Source organism: Phaenicophaeus curvirostris, chromosome 10, assembly GCF_032191515.1.
Source record: "Phaenicophaeus curvirostris isolate KB17595 chromosome 10, BPBGC_Pcur_1.0, whole genome shotgun sequence".
Classification (NCBI taxonomy): Eukaryota; Metazoa; Chordata; class Aves; order Cuculiformes; family Cuculidae; genus Phaenicophaeus; species Phaenicophaeus curvirostris.
The window spans coordinates 1,939,509-1,957,844 of NC_091401.1; the positions used below are offsets into that span (position 1 = coordinate 1,939,509).

Consider the following 18,336-nt stretch of genomic DNA (forward strand, 5'->3'; position numbering starts at 1 on the left):
ATTACAGTTGTCACTTGGGCCTTTAAAGATGCTGTCTATCAAGCTCCGATTTTAAAAAAAACAAACCCTACCAAGTTAAAGAAAAAAAAGCCATACCTAAAATGAGTGGAGTAGTTCCAAAACCTTATTTGAAACTTTTATTCTGCCTTTCTAGGGGAGACAGACGCTTTGAAAAACCAGGGCGAAAAGATCCAGGTATGGTTTTGTTACTGTACGGGCAGTAAATGGGAGGGAGGAACAGGGTGTGTTTTGGGCAAGGTACATAAACCTTTCTTATTACTCCAGGTATATTGTTGGTACAAGATTCATGTTACTGTGCTAGGTGACCTGAATGTGTTCTCAGTGTTCTTCATTTTGTGTTGTTTTCATTATTGGACATCTAAATATATTAGGGAAACAAAATGCACTAAGTAGCGTCTGTTTAATCAGTTAAGATGTGACATCTACAGCTGGAACTAAGTTCCTGTACCTCTGTGAAAGGAGTCTGTACTGATGAAGAGGTGTGCTGTGCAAATATGCCTTTTCAGTGCAGCTTTTAAATGTTCCTGGCCTGGGTTCTTTTGGTAGGTAGCACTTCTGGGCCGTGTGAACCGTTAATTTACTGAATGCTTGGTAGTGTGGAGTAGATCCCAACAACAATGTTTTGAGGTTCCCATACTGATGGAATTGCCATCTGAAAAATTTAAAGTCGTCATACAAATCTTCTGTTTGTTCAGGTTATCATCTGGTCCCACTTTATGCCGCTCCTCTCCTATTCTGTTTCTTAAATGCTTCACACTGCCCGCTTTCGGGTGGAATACTGGATCCTTAATGTGAAACCAGTATGTCTGTCTGAATGTTCTGCTGAATTTGGAGTGGGTTGTCATCCTAGAGACAGAACATAACCACTCTGAATTCTGGGAGTGTTAAGAAGATTCAAGTCTATCAGCTGACATAGAAAGTGTAGTGAGTTCTGCTTTGTGGAATTGTTTTAATTGTTCTCAGGTACAAGCTTGCTCTTTCTCTGTGCCGTGTTTCCACTTGCAGGTACCACAGCTGTGCTTAGTGAGAGGTTTGGTACTAGTCAAGACTTGCTGACAATGACTCTTGCCTTGGCCCAAAGGATCTTTTAGTCTTTGCTGAAGGAGTCTTGGCTAGATTTCCCCCTTAGCAAACATATTGGGCAAGCTTAGGTCAGGAGAAAGAAGTTGTATCGAGGTGGGTGCTGGTCTCTTTCCCAGTAACAAGTGACAGAAGAGGAAGTAGGCTAAAGTTACCGGTACCAGGAGAGGTTTAGAATGGATCTTGGGAAAAATTTCTTGACTGAAAGGGTTATTTGTCGCTGGCAGAGGCTGCACAGGGGAGTGGTCGAGTCACACTCCCTTGAGGGGTTTAAAAAATGTGTCGATGGAGTGCCTAAGAGAGAGTCCCTAAGGATGTGGTTTAGTGGTGGGCTTGGCAGTGCGAGGTCTATGGTTGGAGTCGATCTTAAAGGTCTTTCCCAACCTAAATGTTTCTGTGATTCTCAGAGACATTTGCAGGTGGAACTTCAAGACAAACTCAAAGGGATTCAGTTGCAATTGGAATTTGACAAGAGTGTGTTTTAATCCCTGCTTAGCTGTCAGATTGGTTTAGTGAGAGTAGCGTAAGGTGCCGTTTTAATCATGTTCCAGATCACTATGGTGGCACATCCCCTTTTGCCATGTTTGCTTTCGAAGGCCTCCCAATCTTCTCTGTGCAGGAACTCATTTTCATGTACTTCAGGGAGTGCCTATAGCTTTCTGCATTTTCAGTTGGAAGTCAACACAAAACAAAGATGTTGCTTGTTTTCCGTAAACAGAGTTTACTTGTAAAAATAACTTGAGATTGGTCTGAGTTTGTCCATCTTTAAATACCAGTAATGAAACTTCAGGCTGTCAGTGTGTCCTTATATTCAGAGGCCTTTTGGACAAAGATGAAAATAGAAAGAAGTAAGTGCTGCTGAGATTTCAGGACTGAATTTTTTTTTTTTACCAGAGTCTAATGGGTGTAAGATTAGTATCTACCCCAGTTGATGCAGTTTTTATTTACGTAGCCCCTTCCTGTTCTTGTGATGAAACTGCAACGCTTGCAGACATAGGCTGTACAATGTACCATGTTTCTCAATAAGACAGTGATAAAATATTGTCACTTCAGGGTGAGATGCATCTCTCCATTGAAATTGAGAAGAAAATATGGTGTGCGAGATGTCCTCAGTGATGCTGATGGCTGCCTGAAGGTGGGGGTTAGTGCCTCAGCTAGGATGGAGTCTGTGGCTTGCAGCAACTGCTAGTGACCAGGGCTTAGGAATATGTCTTCTGTGAAGCATTTTCTGGACGAGACAGTATCTGCTTGTGTTGCTTGAAATCCTGTTTCATTTTGAGAGGGATAGTGTGCTGCTTCTCTGATCATGAATCTTTTTGTAGTACCAGATTTGTCCTGTTTAGTCTCTTGTTCTGTTTCTCTTCTAGTTTTATCTTCTTTGGCTAAAAGCTCTGTAGCGCAGTATGACAGTGAAGAGACCTGCAGTATTTCTGAAGCTTTAATATAAAAAAACCTGTCTTCAAGTAGTAATTTTTTTTTTCTAATCACTGTTAGAGACTATATGTCCCTGTAAGTGGGGGGACCTGTTCTCTCTGCTTTACCTTCAAAGAGAAATAAGATGGAGAGCATGAATTTTAACTGAAGGTGTAGGTCTGTTTTGCCTGGAGTCTTGATTAATAAAGAGTTGCTGTTTTGTAGAGGCTTTCCATGAGAAAATACGTGTTAAGTGTGGGATAGCGATACAGATATGCCAAGAGACATCCAGGATAGTGCACACAGCAGTGGAAGCAGGAAGATGAGGGAGTTAACTGAAGTGCAGTTCATGATTTGGGCTAATGTGCTTTAGCAATTGCGTCTATTGATTTTGTTACCCTGGTTAAACTTTTCATTTAGGATTTTATTCTCTAACTTTATTGTGCTCTAGTTTTTCATTCCTTTTTTTGTAGGGCCTTGGATTAGCCTCCAATTACATAATTCACTGAGTTGCCAGTTTTTTCGTATTCTTCACCCTGGGTGATCACATTACAGAATTAATAAGAGATCAAATATTGAACTCTTGAGTGAGGATGCAAGAACCCCTCAATGAAAAATTGAGGTTGATCATACTTGAGAAGTAATTCCCTGTTGAAGTTCTATTACTTTTTCAATGTGCTGTTATTAAAAATTAATAATTACTTTTCCCCTGCACACAGCAGTTTGCAAGTTCACGTTTGACTGAGTCTCGACATAAGCGGTATCTGTTCTGCTTCTGGAAGGCTGAGGCCATTAGCAAAGGAAATGAGCAAGTTGTTTTCTTGATCCCGGCTGTCTCTTAGAACTGCACAAAAGCAGCTTAATTTTCTTTGCAGCTTCTTGACTAATACCAGCTTAGTAGCTGAGGGGATTTGATTAGTTACCAGCAATTACACACTGGTAATGAATAATTATAATGCAGATTTAACAAGACATTTAGGAAGTCAGTTGTGGAACCTGAGTGAGTTCCATTGAACGTTTATTTATTGGTTAGGTTAAGACCACCTGACTATAGCTCAAGTGAACAGGAAAAGGATATTGAACTTCTGCAGATCGCACTCCCCTATTCTACCTGGCTTGGCTTCTTCCCTGCCACGCTAGTGAGAAGCACATCCAGAGGAGGGTTATCACCAGCTTGCTCTCTCAACAGTAGTCAAAGTGCAGCGTGATAGTTTGTTTCATTGGGTGCTATCAGCAGTTTTTCTAGGCTTGTTTTCTGATTTGGGGCACAGTGTATTCCTGGTACTTCATGAGACATCTGTGGTTCATGAGTTCTCTGGAACTGTAAAAGCAGTAGGGGTATTCTGTTTGCCTCTGGTTCTGCAAAGACTACACAGCTTCTGTGGTGTTCTGCAACTCTGCATTCCAAGTGTAATATTTGCGGATCACATTTAGGGTATACTAAGCATTTTTTCTTTTTTTTTGCTCCTGTGCCTGTTTTTATACCAAGTCTTCAAACAGAAAATGGTTAAAAAAAACATGACAACTTTCAAGTATCAAGTCATTTAGAAACTGAAGGAAGCAGCCCACACTTCGATTAGATGTTAATTGAAATTAAACAGGTTTTTTTATAGCTTTGTCTCTAAATGGTGAGGTTATAGAACTGTCTTGTTGGGAAGATAGGTGGATTTTCAAACAGTTGGTTTGCCTGAGACTGGAGTATGTGATAGATGGGAAAAACAATACCTCACTGAATGCTGCCTTTCCCCCCCCGATGGTTATTTCAGACTTAACACAGGAATCTGTTCAGCTGCTCTTGTGTTGGCTCTGAATTTGTGAGACTCTTCTCAATGCGTTATACCGGGAGGGAGCATGGAAATAATGCTTGCAAGAGGTACTTAAAAGTTATTGGTGCTGATATGAGGGTGGGAAAGGGGGTCTCTGTATTGCATATGGGTCAACGGCTGGGAAAAGCTGGGATGAAGGCAGTGGAGCTTTCTCGTGTGTTCCTTTGCCTGTTCCAGGATATCTATGAATGCTTTTACATAAAATTAAGTTTTGAGAATATTTCTAATAAACCCAAACCTATCTTATGTCTGGAATGTAGGGAGGGAATAGAACATTTCTGGAACAAGAGCTCACTTGCAATGCAAACATGGGCGTTCTGTGTTCTTCTCCTGCTTCCAGTTTCTCCAGACCCTAAAACAAAGTAAGTTTTTGCTAATGTGTTCCTGGTTGTAAACCATATAAATTAACAGATTTTGGGGGCTTGAGAAGAATTCAGTTAAAGGCTGTCTCATCAGATGACTTCAGACTATTTTTCCTGCTGTTGACCATGCCACTGAAGTTAAGAGGAGGCGTGTTTGCTTGTGTGCTGTGCTGTTGTCAAGGAAAAGGAACATTTATGCCATCTTGGTTTCTGAGAAAAATCTTTTTACCTTTCAAAAGGTGACTTTTACTTTATTTTGATGCTTGGCTGTTGGCAAGGATTGACACGTAGTAGGCACTGCTTTTGTTAAGAGCTTGGAAATAATCATCCATCGTTCTCATTATCTATGAGTTTCCTACGTCATTTAGGAGCTTTAGAACAGCGTCTTAATTGTAGTGGGTTTAAGGCACTTAAATACAAAAGTCTCGTGTATAGTTTGTTTTAATTTTTTATTTTAAAATTGATTCAAGTGTCTCTGTAAATATTCTTGTGCTGTGTCTACAGGCAGATATTAATATTAAAAAGCATAAAATGTAAGTGGATGCGGATCTACTTGTGTATATAGTGCATCCTACTTGAGACAAGCAGTGCAAAGGGGAGAGCAGGTGGAATGCGTGGTCCTGTAAAAAAAGGTCCATTAATTCATTGAGAATAGTCTGCTTTCCACTACTAAATAATTTATTTGGTGTTTCCAAATATGAAAAGATTTCCACTGTATCATTTGTTATATACATCAAGATTTTTTGATAGTGTCTTCATGGATGTTCTCCTTTTATTTGGCAGAAGGAAGAACTACAGTTAGTATTTACAATTTTGTTTAATAAGCACAGCAAGAATGCTTTTCGCTGCCACAGGAGATTGGCAGTACTTTAAGAGTGAATTCAGCCATCTGAAAATTGGCATAACTCTGTATCCCCAGAGAGTTAAGAATACAGCAGAATTAGGATCCTGGATGAATGGAGTTGCTGATCCCAGAATTAATATATTTACTGAATGACCCCACCCTGTATTGATTTTTGACTGATATTTTTCCTTTTCATTGTTGTATGTTTTGTCACAAGGTGGTTAATTATGATTTTGGTCAGCTTTGGGAGTTTGAAAGTCTCTCCTTTCAGGGTCAGTGCGGCTTTAATCATAGTCTGGTGAATTCAGCAGGTAGCTCTTTTAATTTCCAAGAATTAGTCAGACGATTCTTGTACCTGACTTTGTCCTGGGCGGTTAATCCATCTTATGTGGGCACACAAGTTCTCTTTTCTCTGTGTATCGTTCTGTAATCAAAAGGATGGTAGTACAAGAGAAAGATCACTAGAAGGTGGCAGGGCAGTCAGGGAAGGAAGGTTGTAAATGGAACCTGAAAGTTTAATGTAATAATAATTAAAAAAGCCCAGAGTTCAAAGTCTGTTCTCTCTATTCTGTGAGGCCAGTCTCAGAGAGCTGGAAGCTGTCGGTGTGCTGCCCGTTGATGCGGATCTCCTTGGCAGTCCTTTTCGGACTCGTTGAGTCGGCCGCAGCTGGGAGCTCAGGAATAGTCTTGTCAAAATTCTCCATCTTGATCTGATATTCACCTTTGGCATTGCGGGCCAGCACGGAGGCGAAGCGATGGTACGGCAAGATCTCTGAGGGGAGGTAGGATGTTCTCCGTTGACACATTTCTCCTGTGCCCTCCTGCACAGCTGACAGAAAAACAACCAGCTCAAAATGGTGAGCAGCTTCTCTTTGGAGGAGAGCAGCCAGAGGGCTGGATGGAGTGATGGAATGGTAGTATGTCAGTGGAAAGGTGAAAAAAGGACACTCGTCTGAAGTAACGCTGTCCAGGTGGAAGTCAACACTGGTTTGGTGCAGCTGCCCATTCTCCTGTTCCTGGTAAAGTATAGCTGAAACCTGGACGCTGGTCAGTGGGCTGGCGCGTGTGTTGGCCACCTGGAACATCAGGTACGGCTTCCCCTCGCTGTGTGTCACGATGGCAGAGTGGGTGAAGCGGATGGAGAACGCTCGGTTCTTGGGCCGGGCGATCTTTGCTACAAAAGCACCTGCATCGGGGAAAAGACCAAACTGAATACGAGCACCGTGCCTGGGCTGGGTCCTGCAGCCTGGGAGTGCTGCGAGACAATCCAAAGGAACAGAAGCGGGCTTGGTGGCTCTTGTCTTTCTAGCCTCAGCCTCCGTGTTTGCAAACGGTTAGGCTGGCATCACACCAACCTATTGTTTTATTTAAAAAATATAGCTTTCCTAAGATGCTGCTTTTTCTAAACTGTGTTCACTTTTTAGTATTTGGAAGTGAACTACAGCTGTCAGAAGGAGAACCGTCAGCTTGCCCTGACTTACTGTAATTGGGAATACTACCTGACCTTGGTGTTGTCCCTCTGGAGAAGCTCTTTCTTAATTCACAGTAATCTAGCCTGTGTGTTCTTCAAGTCTATTGAAATACTTCCAACCTGAAAATTATTTAAATACGTTAAAATACCTCAAAATAGCTGTGCAATGTAAAAATTTTTATTAAGTTGCGTACTGAGGAACACTTAAACACCGAGTTAGAGATCCATGAAACTACTTCAGCTGGACAGAAGTAAATCTTTAAATTGTTAATCAAAACAAATTGACTTTAAATACTGTAATTCCATGGAAAAAACTTGGAGAGATAATTGTATAAGAAATATGAGTGATAAGTGGGGAGCTGCCCCAAGTGTCATCCAACAAATAGTGTATCTCAGTTCCAAATCTTGGTATCTCCTAATTTGTCTTTTGTTAATGAAAGGTGTTTGTTTAACTTTTACTGCTACATTGCTGAAATTTCATCATCCTAGTAGCGACTGACTTAATTGCTCTTTCAGATATCACTGTGATCACTGTTTATTTCTAGCTCCATTTCTTAAATCTAATTGTTACCCATGTTCTATCTAAAGATTAAATGTGAAGGGTTACCTGTGATGAAGGCTTCCAGCATGAGCCCCAGCACCATCTGTATTGCAAGCAGGGCGATAGCACTGGGACAGTCCCCGCTTGGGAACATAGTGCCGTAACCGATCGTGAGTTGTGTCTCCAGTGAGAAGGAGAAAGCAGCTGTGAAACTGGTGATGTACTTGACACATATAGTGTGGTTGTCAGGTGGAGCATCGTGGTCCAGCTCCAGGTCCCCGTTCATCTCGGCCAGCAAATACCACAGCACTGCAAAGACTAGCCAGTGAATGACAAAAGAAGCAGAGAAGACAAGCATCATCCATCTCCAGCGCATGTCCATTAGTATTCCCCATGCATCTCGGAGGTACGCCAGACCTTTTCCTTGGGCTCCATCCATCTGGATTGTGCTGTGTCCATCCTTAGTGACCATTCTCAGGTATCTTTGGGTCAGGAGGGGAGCACTGGATTTGGTGTTATTGCTCTCTGTGGTATCTGTTCTCATCTTCTGGAAAAGAGAAGAAAAGAAAACATCTGATACGGTGCAGCATATTTGTATTTTGCTTAACACTCACAGGTTTTGACACATCAGCAGGGGTTGAAATGCTGCAGCCAACAAAGGAGGGCTTATACATTGCAATCCAGAGAAGATTAAGTCAGGAGCCTGGAGAGGAATTTACCACTGTTTGTGGTAATACTTAGCTAAAAAAGATTAAATTTAAAAATCTAACTGCTTCTCAGATTTTCCCTGCTTGATTGTTTAAATATAACTTTCATACTTTACCTTCCTAAATTTACATTTGGGCCTTCAATTCTTTAGGGGAGTGTGGGATGGGATTAAGCATTCTGTAGCTAAAAAGAAAGAGTTTTGTCTGATTATATCAGCCTTTAACTTCTCTTTAGCAGGGTATAATAGTTGACCAATGTAATTATGAGTACTATTAATGATAGTGCTGTGGGAATTATTTGTTGTACTGTTTCTCCAGCATGTTTATGCATTTCAGAGGAATGCTGTAGCTCACCTAGTAGCCCTTTGAGACTTTTCTAGATTAGGAAATGGCTGCTGTCTGCACCCACCATGCCCAGTTAAGTAGAATTACACTTTTCAGGTAGAGCTGCTTCTGTGAATACGAGGCCATTTGTGTGAGGAGCAGGTTAAATGAGGAAAGGAGACGAATACTGAAAATACACTGTCATGTAATGTGAAGTTTAGCCTAAGCAAAGTATTTTTCATTAGTGACCAAATAAGAAAATTGGACAGCAAGTGTATGAAAACTAGGGGGTGAAGATTACAAATGTGTCAAGCGAAATGGATACTTGAGGTATTTGGCATGTTGTGCTCCTTTATTCACTTTTAAACCTCAACTCGCCAAGCTTGTCAGAGATGCTGAGTGTCATCTTTCAAAAGACACTGGCTGCACAAATCCATAAGTTTTATAAATGCCAAATTTTATAGTTCACCTAGGATGGATTTAAATGAATAGGGGTTCATGTAAAACACTATTTTAAAGATGCAGGTAGATTCTGCAAGTCATAATTCTGTATGGGGTATTTCGTACATTTTGTTTCTCATCAGTTTTGACCTTTCTCTGAATTCCTCTGGTGTCAGTTATAATACAAGTGTACCAACAGGCTGGAGGAATCGGATCCCTCCCTCCCTCCAAGAGTGCTGTCATAGTTTTACCTTTTGAAATGCATTAGATCTAAGGAGCCTGAATTTCAGAATGAATTTATGAAAGGTAAATATCTTCCCTGTCATCTTTGATCCTGTAAACCAGCTGTTTTATGGCTGTTTATTTGGTATGGATACCAAATTTTAGTAATTATAAAACATTTTCTTGTGCTTAATGCATACTAAACTATCAGAATTGACATCACAGTGAATACTTGGCTAGATTTTCAGTTTTCTTTCTTTCTGCAGGGCCTCGGAACCATCCAGCCATTTCTCCTATCTGTGTTGTAGTCAAAGGAAGTAGAGTGGATGATGTCCTGAGTGGAATTTGCTCTGTTTTCCCCTCATTTTTATTTTCCAATTCACATCTCGTAAGGAATATTTCAAAACCACTCCCTCTGCCAAAAAAATACTGTGTAGCTTCTGAAGTTCTCCTGGCCAGTAGTACCAGACTACTTATCTTGGGAGGGTTCTGATCATTGTCCATTCAGTTTATAGCAGACCCCTATTCGTCTGAGTCTCTCTTTGGTCTACCATATAGTTCTTTAAATGACAAGTTTGCAGTCTTGCTGCACTGCTATAGAACTTTGAACAACCTGAATACAATTGTATATGTTTCAGCAACCAGATGATTCGTGGCTTGTCTGTACAGCAGAATCCTTGTGCTGAGATTTAGAAGAGCCCTTCTGGATGCCTTCAAGCTGCAAAAGGGGCATCTCTGGGAAGGATGAAGGGGACCATGCTCACAGTGAGCTGTGGGCAATGGTTTGGTTTTATCATCTTAGAAGAAGCAGTAGTCACAAGCACTCTTGTGTTTGAGGAGAGGAGAACACATCTAGAGCAGAATGCCTCTGGTGTAGACCTCATGCGTTCTTGAAAAAGCCCAATCCAACCACCTTCTGTTTTTTGTGTAAATTCTCGTGGTACTTTGAGGGGCAGCACCTGCCTCAGCCTCCCGGTAATTTGGGTTTGCAAAACAAACAGTCTGGGAGACCGAATCTGATAGGGATTGACTAGTGACAGAAGCCTTTTCTACCGTGTTATGTATGTTCAGCATGCTTTTCTTTTTTTCTTAATGGGGTCAGTTTTCTTGACTACACTTCAGATCTTCCCCACATCAATGGTAAGGTAGTGTGCTTGAGTGCTGCAGGCTTTGCTCAGAGCAAAATGTGATCAGCACTGCAGGGGCTCAATATTCTTGATTAAGGAGCTTTCTACCTTCTAATGTTGACTTAAAACTGAGAAATACGTAATCAGTGTTCACCATCGGGTTGATTGGGATTTTTTCCTATGGGGCAGGATCCATTACTGACACATTTTGAAGGTACTTGATAATGAGAAGGTCTGTTGGCCCCCAGCAGAGTATTTCACAACAGTTCTGGGTCTCTACCTCTTGAGAGTCCCAGCAGGGGAAATTGCCTGCTGAAGTTAATGGGGTCATTGCTCTGGACTCATTTGATACAGGCCCCTTATTTTTCTTGCCTAGGCCTATTTAAAATATCAGGTATCTAATTCAGTGGCCCTGATGGCATTGGAAGTATGTAAACTTGAGTTTCAAAACTGTTTTTGCAAAGCTATTGATGACTTTGAGCCGCAAGTTTCGTTGTCTTTGGGTGGGAAAAAGGGTAGGAAACTGCAAACGAGCTCTCAGAGCAATGCAGTTGATTAGAATAAGAGATGAGATAACTGCTGTGTGAGGAAACAAGTTTACTCAGGCTCAAGGATCAGGCCCCTCAATTCTCAAAAGCAGAGAGTCAATTTATGAGTAGATGCAACCTTGAATTTTAAAAGAATTACTGTCGTTTGTCTATTCCTTTCCTTGCGTACTGTAGTAAAACATATAAATGCCTCTCTTGTTCGTTATCAAGTAACGAAGTTGTAAAGCACCATTTGGACCATCTCATCCAATCCCCTGCCCAGTGTAGTCTTTCGGGTCTCCGCGTTAAGTCCAGTTTCAAACAGCATCTGTTTTAGCAAAGACATCCAGCCTTGACTTGAAAAATTTCTGTTTTGTTTGTTGGAGAATACTTGTCATTATTTCTAAATAAGTATGGTGTTTCTAATCTAGATTTGTCATCTCTTAACCCTTGTGTTATGTTGTTTGTCTGGTTTTGCTTTTTCTGGTTCCTGACCTGTGGAGTTTTCCTTCTCCCTCCATCTCCCAGCTGATAGCCCTTGACTGGAAAGACAGGAACTGTCTCAAGTGTTTTTCCTAACCTTTTCTTGGCGTGTTGATGAGTCTTTTATCACACATTCAGTGTGTCTAATCCTTCCTGTTTCCAGTCTATTGACAATGAAATGGTTATCACCAACTTCAGTGTGTATGTCAGGGCTTAGCCTTTTTAAACCTCTTTGCCATCATTGTCCCTTGTTCTTGCTTTATTCTTCTGTACATTCTTCTAAGACAAGTCAAGATAGGGTGCTTACTGCCTTTTTCAATACCAGTCACAGTTTGCCTTTTCCTAGCAGTTGCACAGGTTCTAAACTGACCTGGATTGCTAATGATTTATGTGTAATAAAACCTTGCCTTACAGCTTGCATTTTTGAAATTCATGCTCCCACACTTGGATTTTTGTTGGACATCTTCCTGGTGGTGTAACAGCTCTTTGTTACCCTTCTGCTCCACGCTGCCACGTTGCCTTCTGCTTTTTTCCTTTTCGTTAGTCTTTCTCCTGACAGCAGAAGCTCAGCTGCTAAGACTCTGGTGGTGTTGCAGGGGGACTTGTAGTGATAGAACAAGGGACAGTGGGTATAAACTGGAGAGGGGCAGATTTAGGCTAGACATAAGGAGCAATTTCTTCACAGTGAAAGTGGTGAGGCAGTGGAACAGGTTGCCCAGGGAAGCTGTGGCTGCCCCATCCCTGGAGGGGCTCAAGGCCAGGCTGAATGGGCCTTGGGCACCTGATCCAGTGGGAGGTGTCCCTGCCCATGGCAGGGGGGTTGAAACTGGATGATCTTTAAGGTCCCTTCCAGCCCAAACTATTGTATGATTCTGTGAGTCATTTGCAGCCGTGTCTGGTTTTGTTTGCCTTCTCAGCTGAGGGCATTTGAAGTTGATGCATCCAGTTTGTTTTCAGCCCGGTACCACTCACAATGCACCCCCAACCCTTCCAGGAGCCTGAATGCCTTTATGGGGAGCTGTGTGCATGGGAGATGTCTGCAGTGCTGCCCTACCTGCCCAGCTCCTACCCTTAACAAAATCTGCTCTGATTGATCTTGGAAGGTATTTGAGGCAGTTTGTAGCACACTGCTTCACTGTGACTGCAAAAGTAGGTAAGAGGACCTGCTGTTTGCTAGGAGAAACTGCAAAAACTGCTTATGGTTCTTGCATAATTTGAAGATTTATTAGAACCCAGGTGGTGCTGGCGTGCTTTTCCAGAAGCGCAAGTATTCCCTCTATACCTGACCTGTCCATTTAATCTTGTACTATTTTCAGTTTTAAATATCATCACGGTACTCTCAAGCTGTGATCACTTAGGTGTGTTGCTGCCTCAGTGCTTTGCAACAAGAACAAGGTGGGTTTATAGCTGTTTTGTTTTTTTTTAAAGGTACTTTCATGCTGTTAAAATCTCAGCATTGTTTTTAGACTGAGTGGCAATCCTTGCTCTGACATTAAGAAATGAAGGTGGTTTTCAGTGTCGATGGACGTGACTGGATCATATAACTTAGATCAGGGAACAATCATAAAAATGTGAGAAGTAATTCAGTTGGAATAACAGCTTTGGTTGAAAGATTATGCTGCGGCTGTTAGTAGGATGGTTAAAATTTCAAACATGTTTGTCCTTTAGAAAGTTTTTACAGCTAATGCCTCCTTGGGATGAATGGGAGTAGTTTGACAAAACCTTTTTCCGAGCAATCTGCAGAATTCCGCGAACAGTTTTCAGGAGTTGATACATGTATGAGTAGGTCTTGTGAAAACCCAAACGTTGATTTGTTGAGCCCCAGTCACACTTCTCAAAGCAAGTGCCACAAACTATAGGATGTGCGAGCTGCTACTTCTCGCCTTCTGTGACAGTTTAATACAGAATGCACTTGGAAAAAAACCCCTCCAAACCATGCCCATACATTTTGGTAAAATGGGATAATATGTGATGTTTGGTTTTTTTTTTTTTAGTACAGAAAGCAAGGCTGCTTATGTACTTGATTTTTTGAGGGCATTTGTAATGCTCCATTTTATGCATAATGTATTTTTATATGGAACAGCATGCTCAAAATACTGTGAGGATCCATAAGAACTCTAATTATTGATAATAAATTATCATCCGAGTGGACCAACTATTCCAACCACCTTTGGAGAAGCAGAAAAATTTTGCCAAGACTTTGCGTAAGTCTTGTTTAAGGCTTTAAAATATGCTAGTACATACTAAATCCTTATGGAAAACCTGAAATGCCAAGTTAAGTATTGTTAATGGAAGGGTGAATTTAGCATTGGGGTGAGGATATTTGATTTAAGGCTATAGAAGTCTGCTGCTGTCCAGTTTTTGGTGGAATTTGCTGCTTTTGAAGGCAGTCCTGCTCCATGTGATGTAAACTTCCTAACGGCTTGTCTGGAATGACTGAGTTCTATAGGATGTGGTAGCTGATACTCAGTACCTGTTCACGGTTTCCTAAGCAGTGGTGCCTCCTCACAATGTGTTTGTAAGCACAGCCAGAATGCATTGGTTGGAAACGCTTGAGGACACGAACTATAGTTTGAAATGATAAACGTGGGCTCTGAGGAGGTGAAGCTTGTGCCTTTAGTCTGTGATGGAGCTGAAGTTAAATGCTGAGTTAGAATGAGCTTGGCAAGAAGGTAAGGATGGCTTATTCATAACACTTGGCCAGTTAACACCCAGCTGCCTTGGCTGTTGGCTTGCAAGTGTTCCCTGTTTGCAGAGCATTGCAAGTCTTCCCAGTGCTGTTTATTGTGAAAGCTCTCTGAAAAATTGGTCCGTGTGCTCTTAGCACTGTGGTCATCTGAGAGAGCGTTTCATTTTTGGGTAGAAATCAGAAACCATTTTGTTTGAGGTGATACTTAACTTAGCAGGCTTTAGAAATAAAACTCTGTGTCCTGAAAATGAGTTTGATTTCTGTCATTGTGCAATCAAAGAACAATTTCTAATCGTATAATAAGAAAAAACTTAAGATGGTTTTGTGTACTTACCGGTCTTTGCAGGGCTTGCGTGCAGGAGAAGGGGAAAGCCTGAGCTCCAGGAGTAGGATTGGGCTGGTCTTGTGTATTGGTCCCAGCACTGGCAAGAAACTTCCCACAAGTGGTTGGTAGGGATCGGGTTTTTTTTTTAAAAAAAAAAAGTAAAAAATGGGTTTGTATGTCTCATTCCTGCGTTTATAGCGTGTGTGTGGGGGCTGGTTTTTGTCTGAAGCTGATTTGATTGGTCATTTTGCCTGCAGGGGGGCTGGTTAGCTCTGATCATGTGGAAAAGAATGCTGGTTTGTTAGGAGGGTTTCTTTACCCAACACAAACCCTTAGCAGCTGAGGAGAAATCCTCAAACACTTACTTAGAGAAGGGGTGCCTTCCCCTCACCTCCTTAATTGAGATAATTTTTTAGATTTCTATACTCTTAAAATTTTATGTGAAAGTTGAATAGGCCAAAATTCCCCTGAAAGAGCTGAATGGAAAGAGTTCCTGTATTTCTGCTGAACGACACACCATTCTCCGATACTTTCCCCACATCCAGTGTCAACTATTGCCTGTTTAGGTGAACAGGGAAACTCCTGGGTCTCACTGGTGCTTGTGTGGTGCCCACCTCTTCCTTTCCTCCTGAGCTCCATGGCGTTGATGTTAACAGAAGGGTGGGCTGCAGCTCACGGTACGGTGTGTGTGCCCTCCGGGGTGGGGGGGCCTGTTGCTGAATGGCAGCTTAATGCTGGTCAGAAGATGTAAGGCTGGCTGCTTCTCTTTCACCTCCACATTGCTCCTTTGTGAAAAGGTTGGAATTAATCACAGGAATTTGCTAAAGCCTGGAAGTGAAACAATGCAGATCAGGTGGGTTGCTGATTCCACACAATAAAGGGTACTGGTTTTGCTTAATGTTCTCTCTCTCTCACTTATCAAAGGAGAAGAGTTACTTAGGGAAGGTGTTTTAGGTGAATGAGTGGTCAGTTTGCTGCGCCACTAAACCGAACTCTTGAGTACAGATTTGTAATGCGGTCATATTTTCATATTTTACACTTTTTTCCCCTTGGTGAGCTGCTGATGTGAGGGCTTTGATCGAATATCAGACGTAAGAGGATCTGAGAAACAAAGGCTGTGGTTGTTTGCAGTAAAACTGCTGAAGGCCTGCTGGGAAAATTATTAATGTAGACTTTCCTGCTTAGGAAACAAAATCCTCCTTTTTTTTTTTTCTTTAACCTTCCCCCCAACCCTAAATTGCAAAACATTAATTCTTTGCCTCACTGGTATGGAAGATTTTAATACATGTTCAGACACGGCACTGAAAATGGTGATGGGCACAGTGTGACCTTCACAACCAAGGCAAATAACGTAGTGCAAGGGGACTCCCACCACCGTGCAAGCCTGTAAAACAGTGTGACTTGTCCTTAGCCTTCCCTCTATCCTGTGCAACGCTGAACTCACACTAGAGCCAGCCCCTTCTGTTCACAAGGGGTTTTATACAAGCAGTATTTTCTTACAAACCATATTTTGTACTGTCGAGAGCATCTTGTCACAGGTTTTCTAGTCTGATTCAACTGAATGGTTTGAAAACCTAACCTGATCCTACAGCAGTTGAAATAGCTACAGGACATGATTTCCAGGTGTGTGTTACAGAGTTAAACTCCCTTAGTTCAGTTGAATTTACTGGTTCACCTGTACTCTCATGACTGTGGGTAGTGGTCACTTTAGCAAAAACTACAGAGTGATATTGGAGTAGTGTGTCTGAGACTTGCTGTTGAGGTTGAGATTTTATGGAGAGAGAGAAAATGTGAAGCTAGAGCTTCTGATCCCTGTCACTGGCTTTGGTTACAAGTGAGTCACTTCACTGTGTCAAGATTCCTGTAGTATCCCTCGCATGTCAAATCCTGTCCTAAGAAAAAGGTGGTCCTTTAGAAACATAATCTTAAAGCCATTTGTTTATTCTTCCATAAAATGAGCTACAAAATTACACATCTAGGCAGAGCTCTTTGAATTCCTTTCAAAACCTTAGTCAAAGGGTTTTCTTGTTATCTTCTTCTGGAGGAAGTGTGGAGCACGCAGCAGAATGAAGGGAGCAAGTCAGAGCACTTACACTCTCCTAGTTTTTCCTCTCTTTAGAGGAAACAGTGTTGCTGTCAAGCATGGCTTTCCTGTTTATTCATGCCAAACAGTGATCACGTCGTAGAAAATGTGGACTGGCAGCATGGAGAACAGAAGTTACTTGCCATTCTTGTAGTAAGTCCTTTTCATAAAGATGTTGCCATGGGGCTGCGTCCCAGAATCCAAGCCTTGGTGGTGGTGGTTAGTGTCCCTTTGCCTCGGTGCTGCACAGCTGTAGGCTTTTTTGGCTGGGTACCGCAAGGCGCGCTCTGAAGTTTTCTGTAAACACCATTACTGGCTTTGTGACAGACTTGAACAGAGGTGCCCTTTTACTGCTCCTTCTCTTCAGGAAGTCCAGTCAATTAGTCCAAGGCAAAACCATAGATTGCATTTTAGGGTTTTTTTCATCCTTAAAACGTTGCCAAATCCTGACTCTCTGACCTGAGTAATTTCAGCTAAAATGCTTGTTCTCAAGCCTAGGAACAGTTTGTGAAGACAGTATACTGGGACTTTGGAAGTTATGGATTTCAGTGTAAGCCGTAGGAGTATTGTGGTAGGCACTTTGGCCACAGTCTTTCTGTCATTTGAGTAGCCTGTTTTTTGTGATCTTGAACCTGTGACCAGTTTGTAAACAGCTGTTTTCTTGGCTGGCCTGTCAATGTTCAGGATCATCCAATGCCAGGTCTGTTTTAACACATGCCTTGCTGCCTTTGACTATTGCTTGCCGTTGTCCTAGTACCAGGAGAGTTAGGTATGTTGTGGTACGCTGCGTTGTCTCTCTTAATTGCACTGAAGCGTGGCCTCGGAACAGTCACCTCAAGTGACACACCAGAGTGCTGCTGGGCTTCTGAAGATCTCAGAAGCACAGCTGATGCCATCCTCGGAGTGATATAACACTGCCCCCTTGTAATTGAATCTTCTCGTGTCTTACATTCCTAATGCTGTAGAATTTAAATTCAGGGACAGAGCAGAGTCCTGCTTTTGTCTGGCCCTGGCGAACAGCATTTGATGCTTGGTTGCCTCTGTGTTTCAAACCACACGGCAGCAAATGCAGGTGCTGTTTTCGGCAAGTTGAGAGTATCAAACCTGACTGTGAGGACTCAGTTTTCGGTAGCAAACCCAGGTGGCTTGAGGACTGAGAAAATGTAAGTTTTCTTGGGTATACCCATAGCATGTATATACCTGCAGAGGGCATAAGAACTTAGAGATCTGGGGGTGAAGTAGACTTCTCAGTGTTCTTTGGTAACTTTGTTTTTTCCCCAAATAGTTTTGGAAGCCCCAAACAGAGCGTGTGGGCTGATTACTTACCAGTGCTAAAGAGCAGTCTCCAGATTTTTAACTGAATAATAGTGGAAAGAAGTCATGTTTCTTCCCCGCCCCCCCCCCCCCCCCCCTCCACCAACTGATAGTCTAAAATCTCTTGAATTAATGTTACTGAATGAATGTCAGGTAATAGCTCTGAATTTTGATGAGAAGAATAGATACATCTCTAAAAATAATATTCTTCCAGTCTCAAAATAGCGAATTGAGTAACTTTTCTGTTGGTAACTGTGCTAGTGTGGAAAAGACAAATGTCTTGTGCTGCAGAATTAAAAAAAAAAATTCTTGTAGCATTTTAAAAATAAGTTCATAAGGATCAAGGCCTATTCCTTATTCCCCAATTCTTTGGCTCATCTGGTCTGTTGGTTTGCAGCTCTCTCCTGGGCTGCTGTCCCTGTGTGTTTGACTTTCAACTGTCTCACTCTGTAGCTCCATCTCCTAGTTTTCTGCTACAGAAGGCAGGGGAGCAATACTGAAACTTCCCTATGCTTCCTGTTAAATTTTTCTGCGTG

At 41.9% G+C, this 18,336-nt stretch overlaps 2 protein-coding genes across 14 annotated transcripts in view; one reads left to right on the plus strand and one right to left on the minus strand.

The window, feature by feature from the left end:
* Positions 1-18,336, plus strand: part of GIGYF2 (GRB10 interacting GYF protein 2) — a 74,898-nt gene that overhangs the window by 26,796 nt on the left and 29,766 nt on the right. For 12 of the 13 annotated variants that reach the window (XM_069865008.1, XM_069865010.1, XM_069865006.1 and 9 more), the window contains one exon: positions 155-195. The exons of the other annotated variant lie outside the window; for it this stretch is intronic. In XM_069865008.1, coding sequence (XP_069721109.1) covers positions 155-195 — 41 coding nt within the window. The remainder of the gene's footprint in view (positions 1-154; positions 196-18,336) is intronic. 13 annotated transcript variants of the gene reach the window in all.
* On the minus strand, positions 5,178-14,587 carry KCNJ13 (potassium inwardly rectifying channel subfamily J member 13). The gene is given in 4 exon segments (XM_069865057.1): positions 5,178-6,732; positions 7,625-8,105; positions 14,413-14,568; positions 14,570-14,587. Coding segments are annotated over 4 exon segments (1,278 nt in total). The 3' UTR covers positions 5,178-6,109.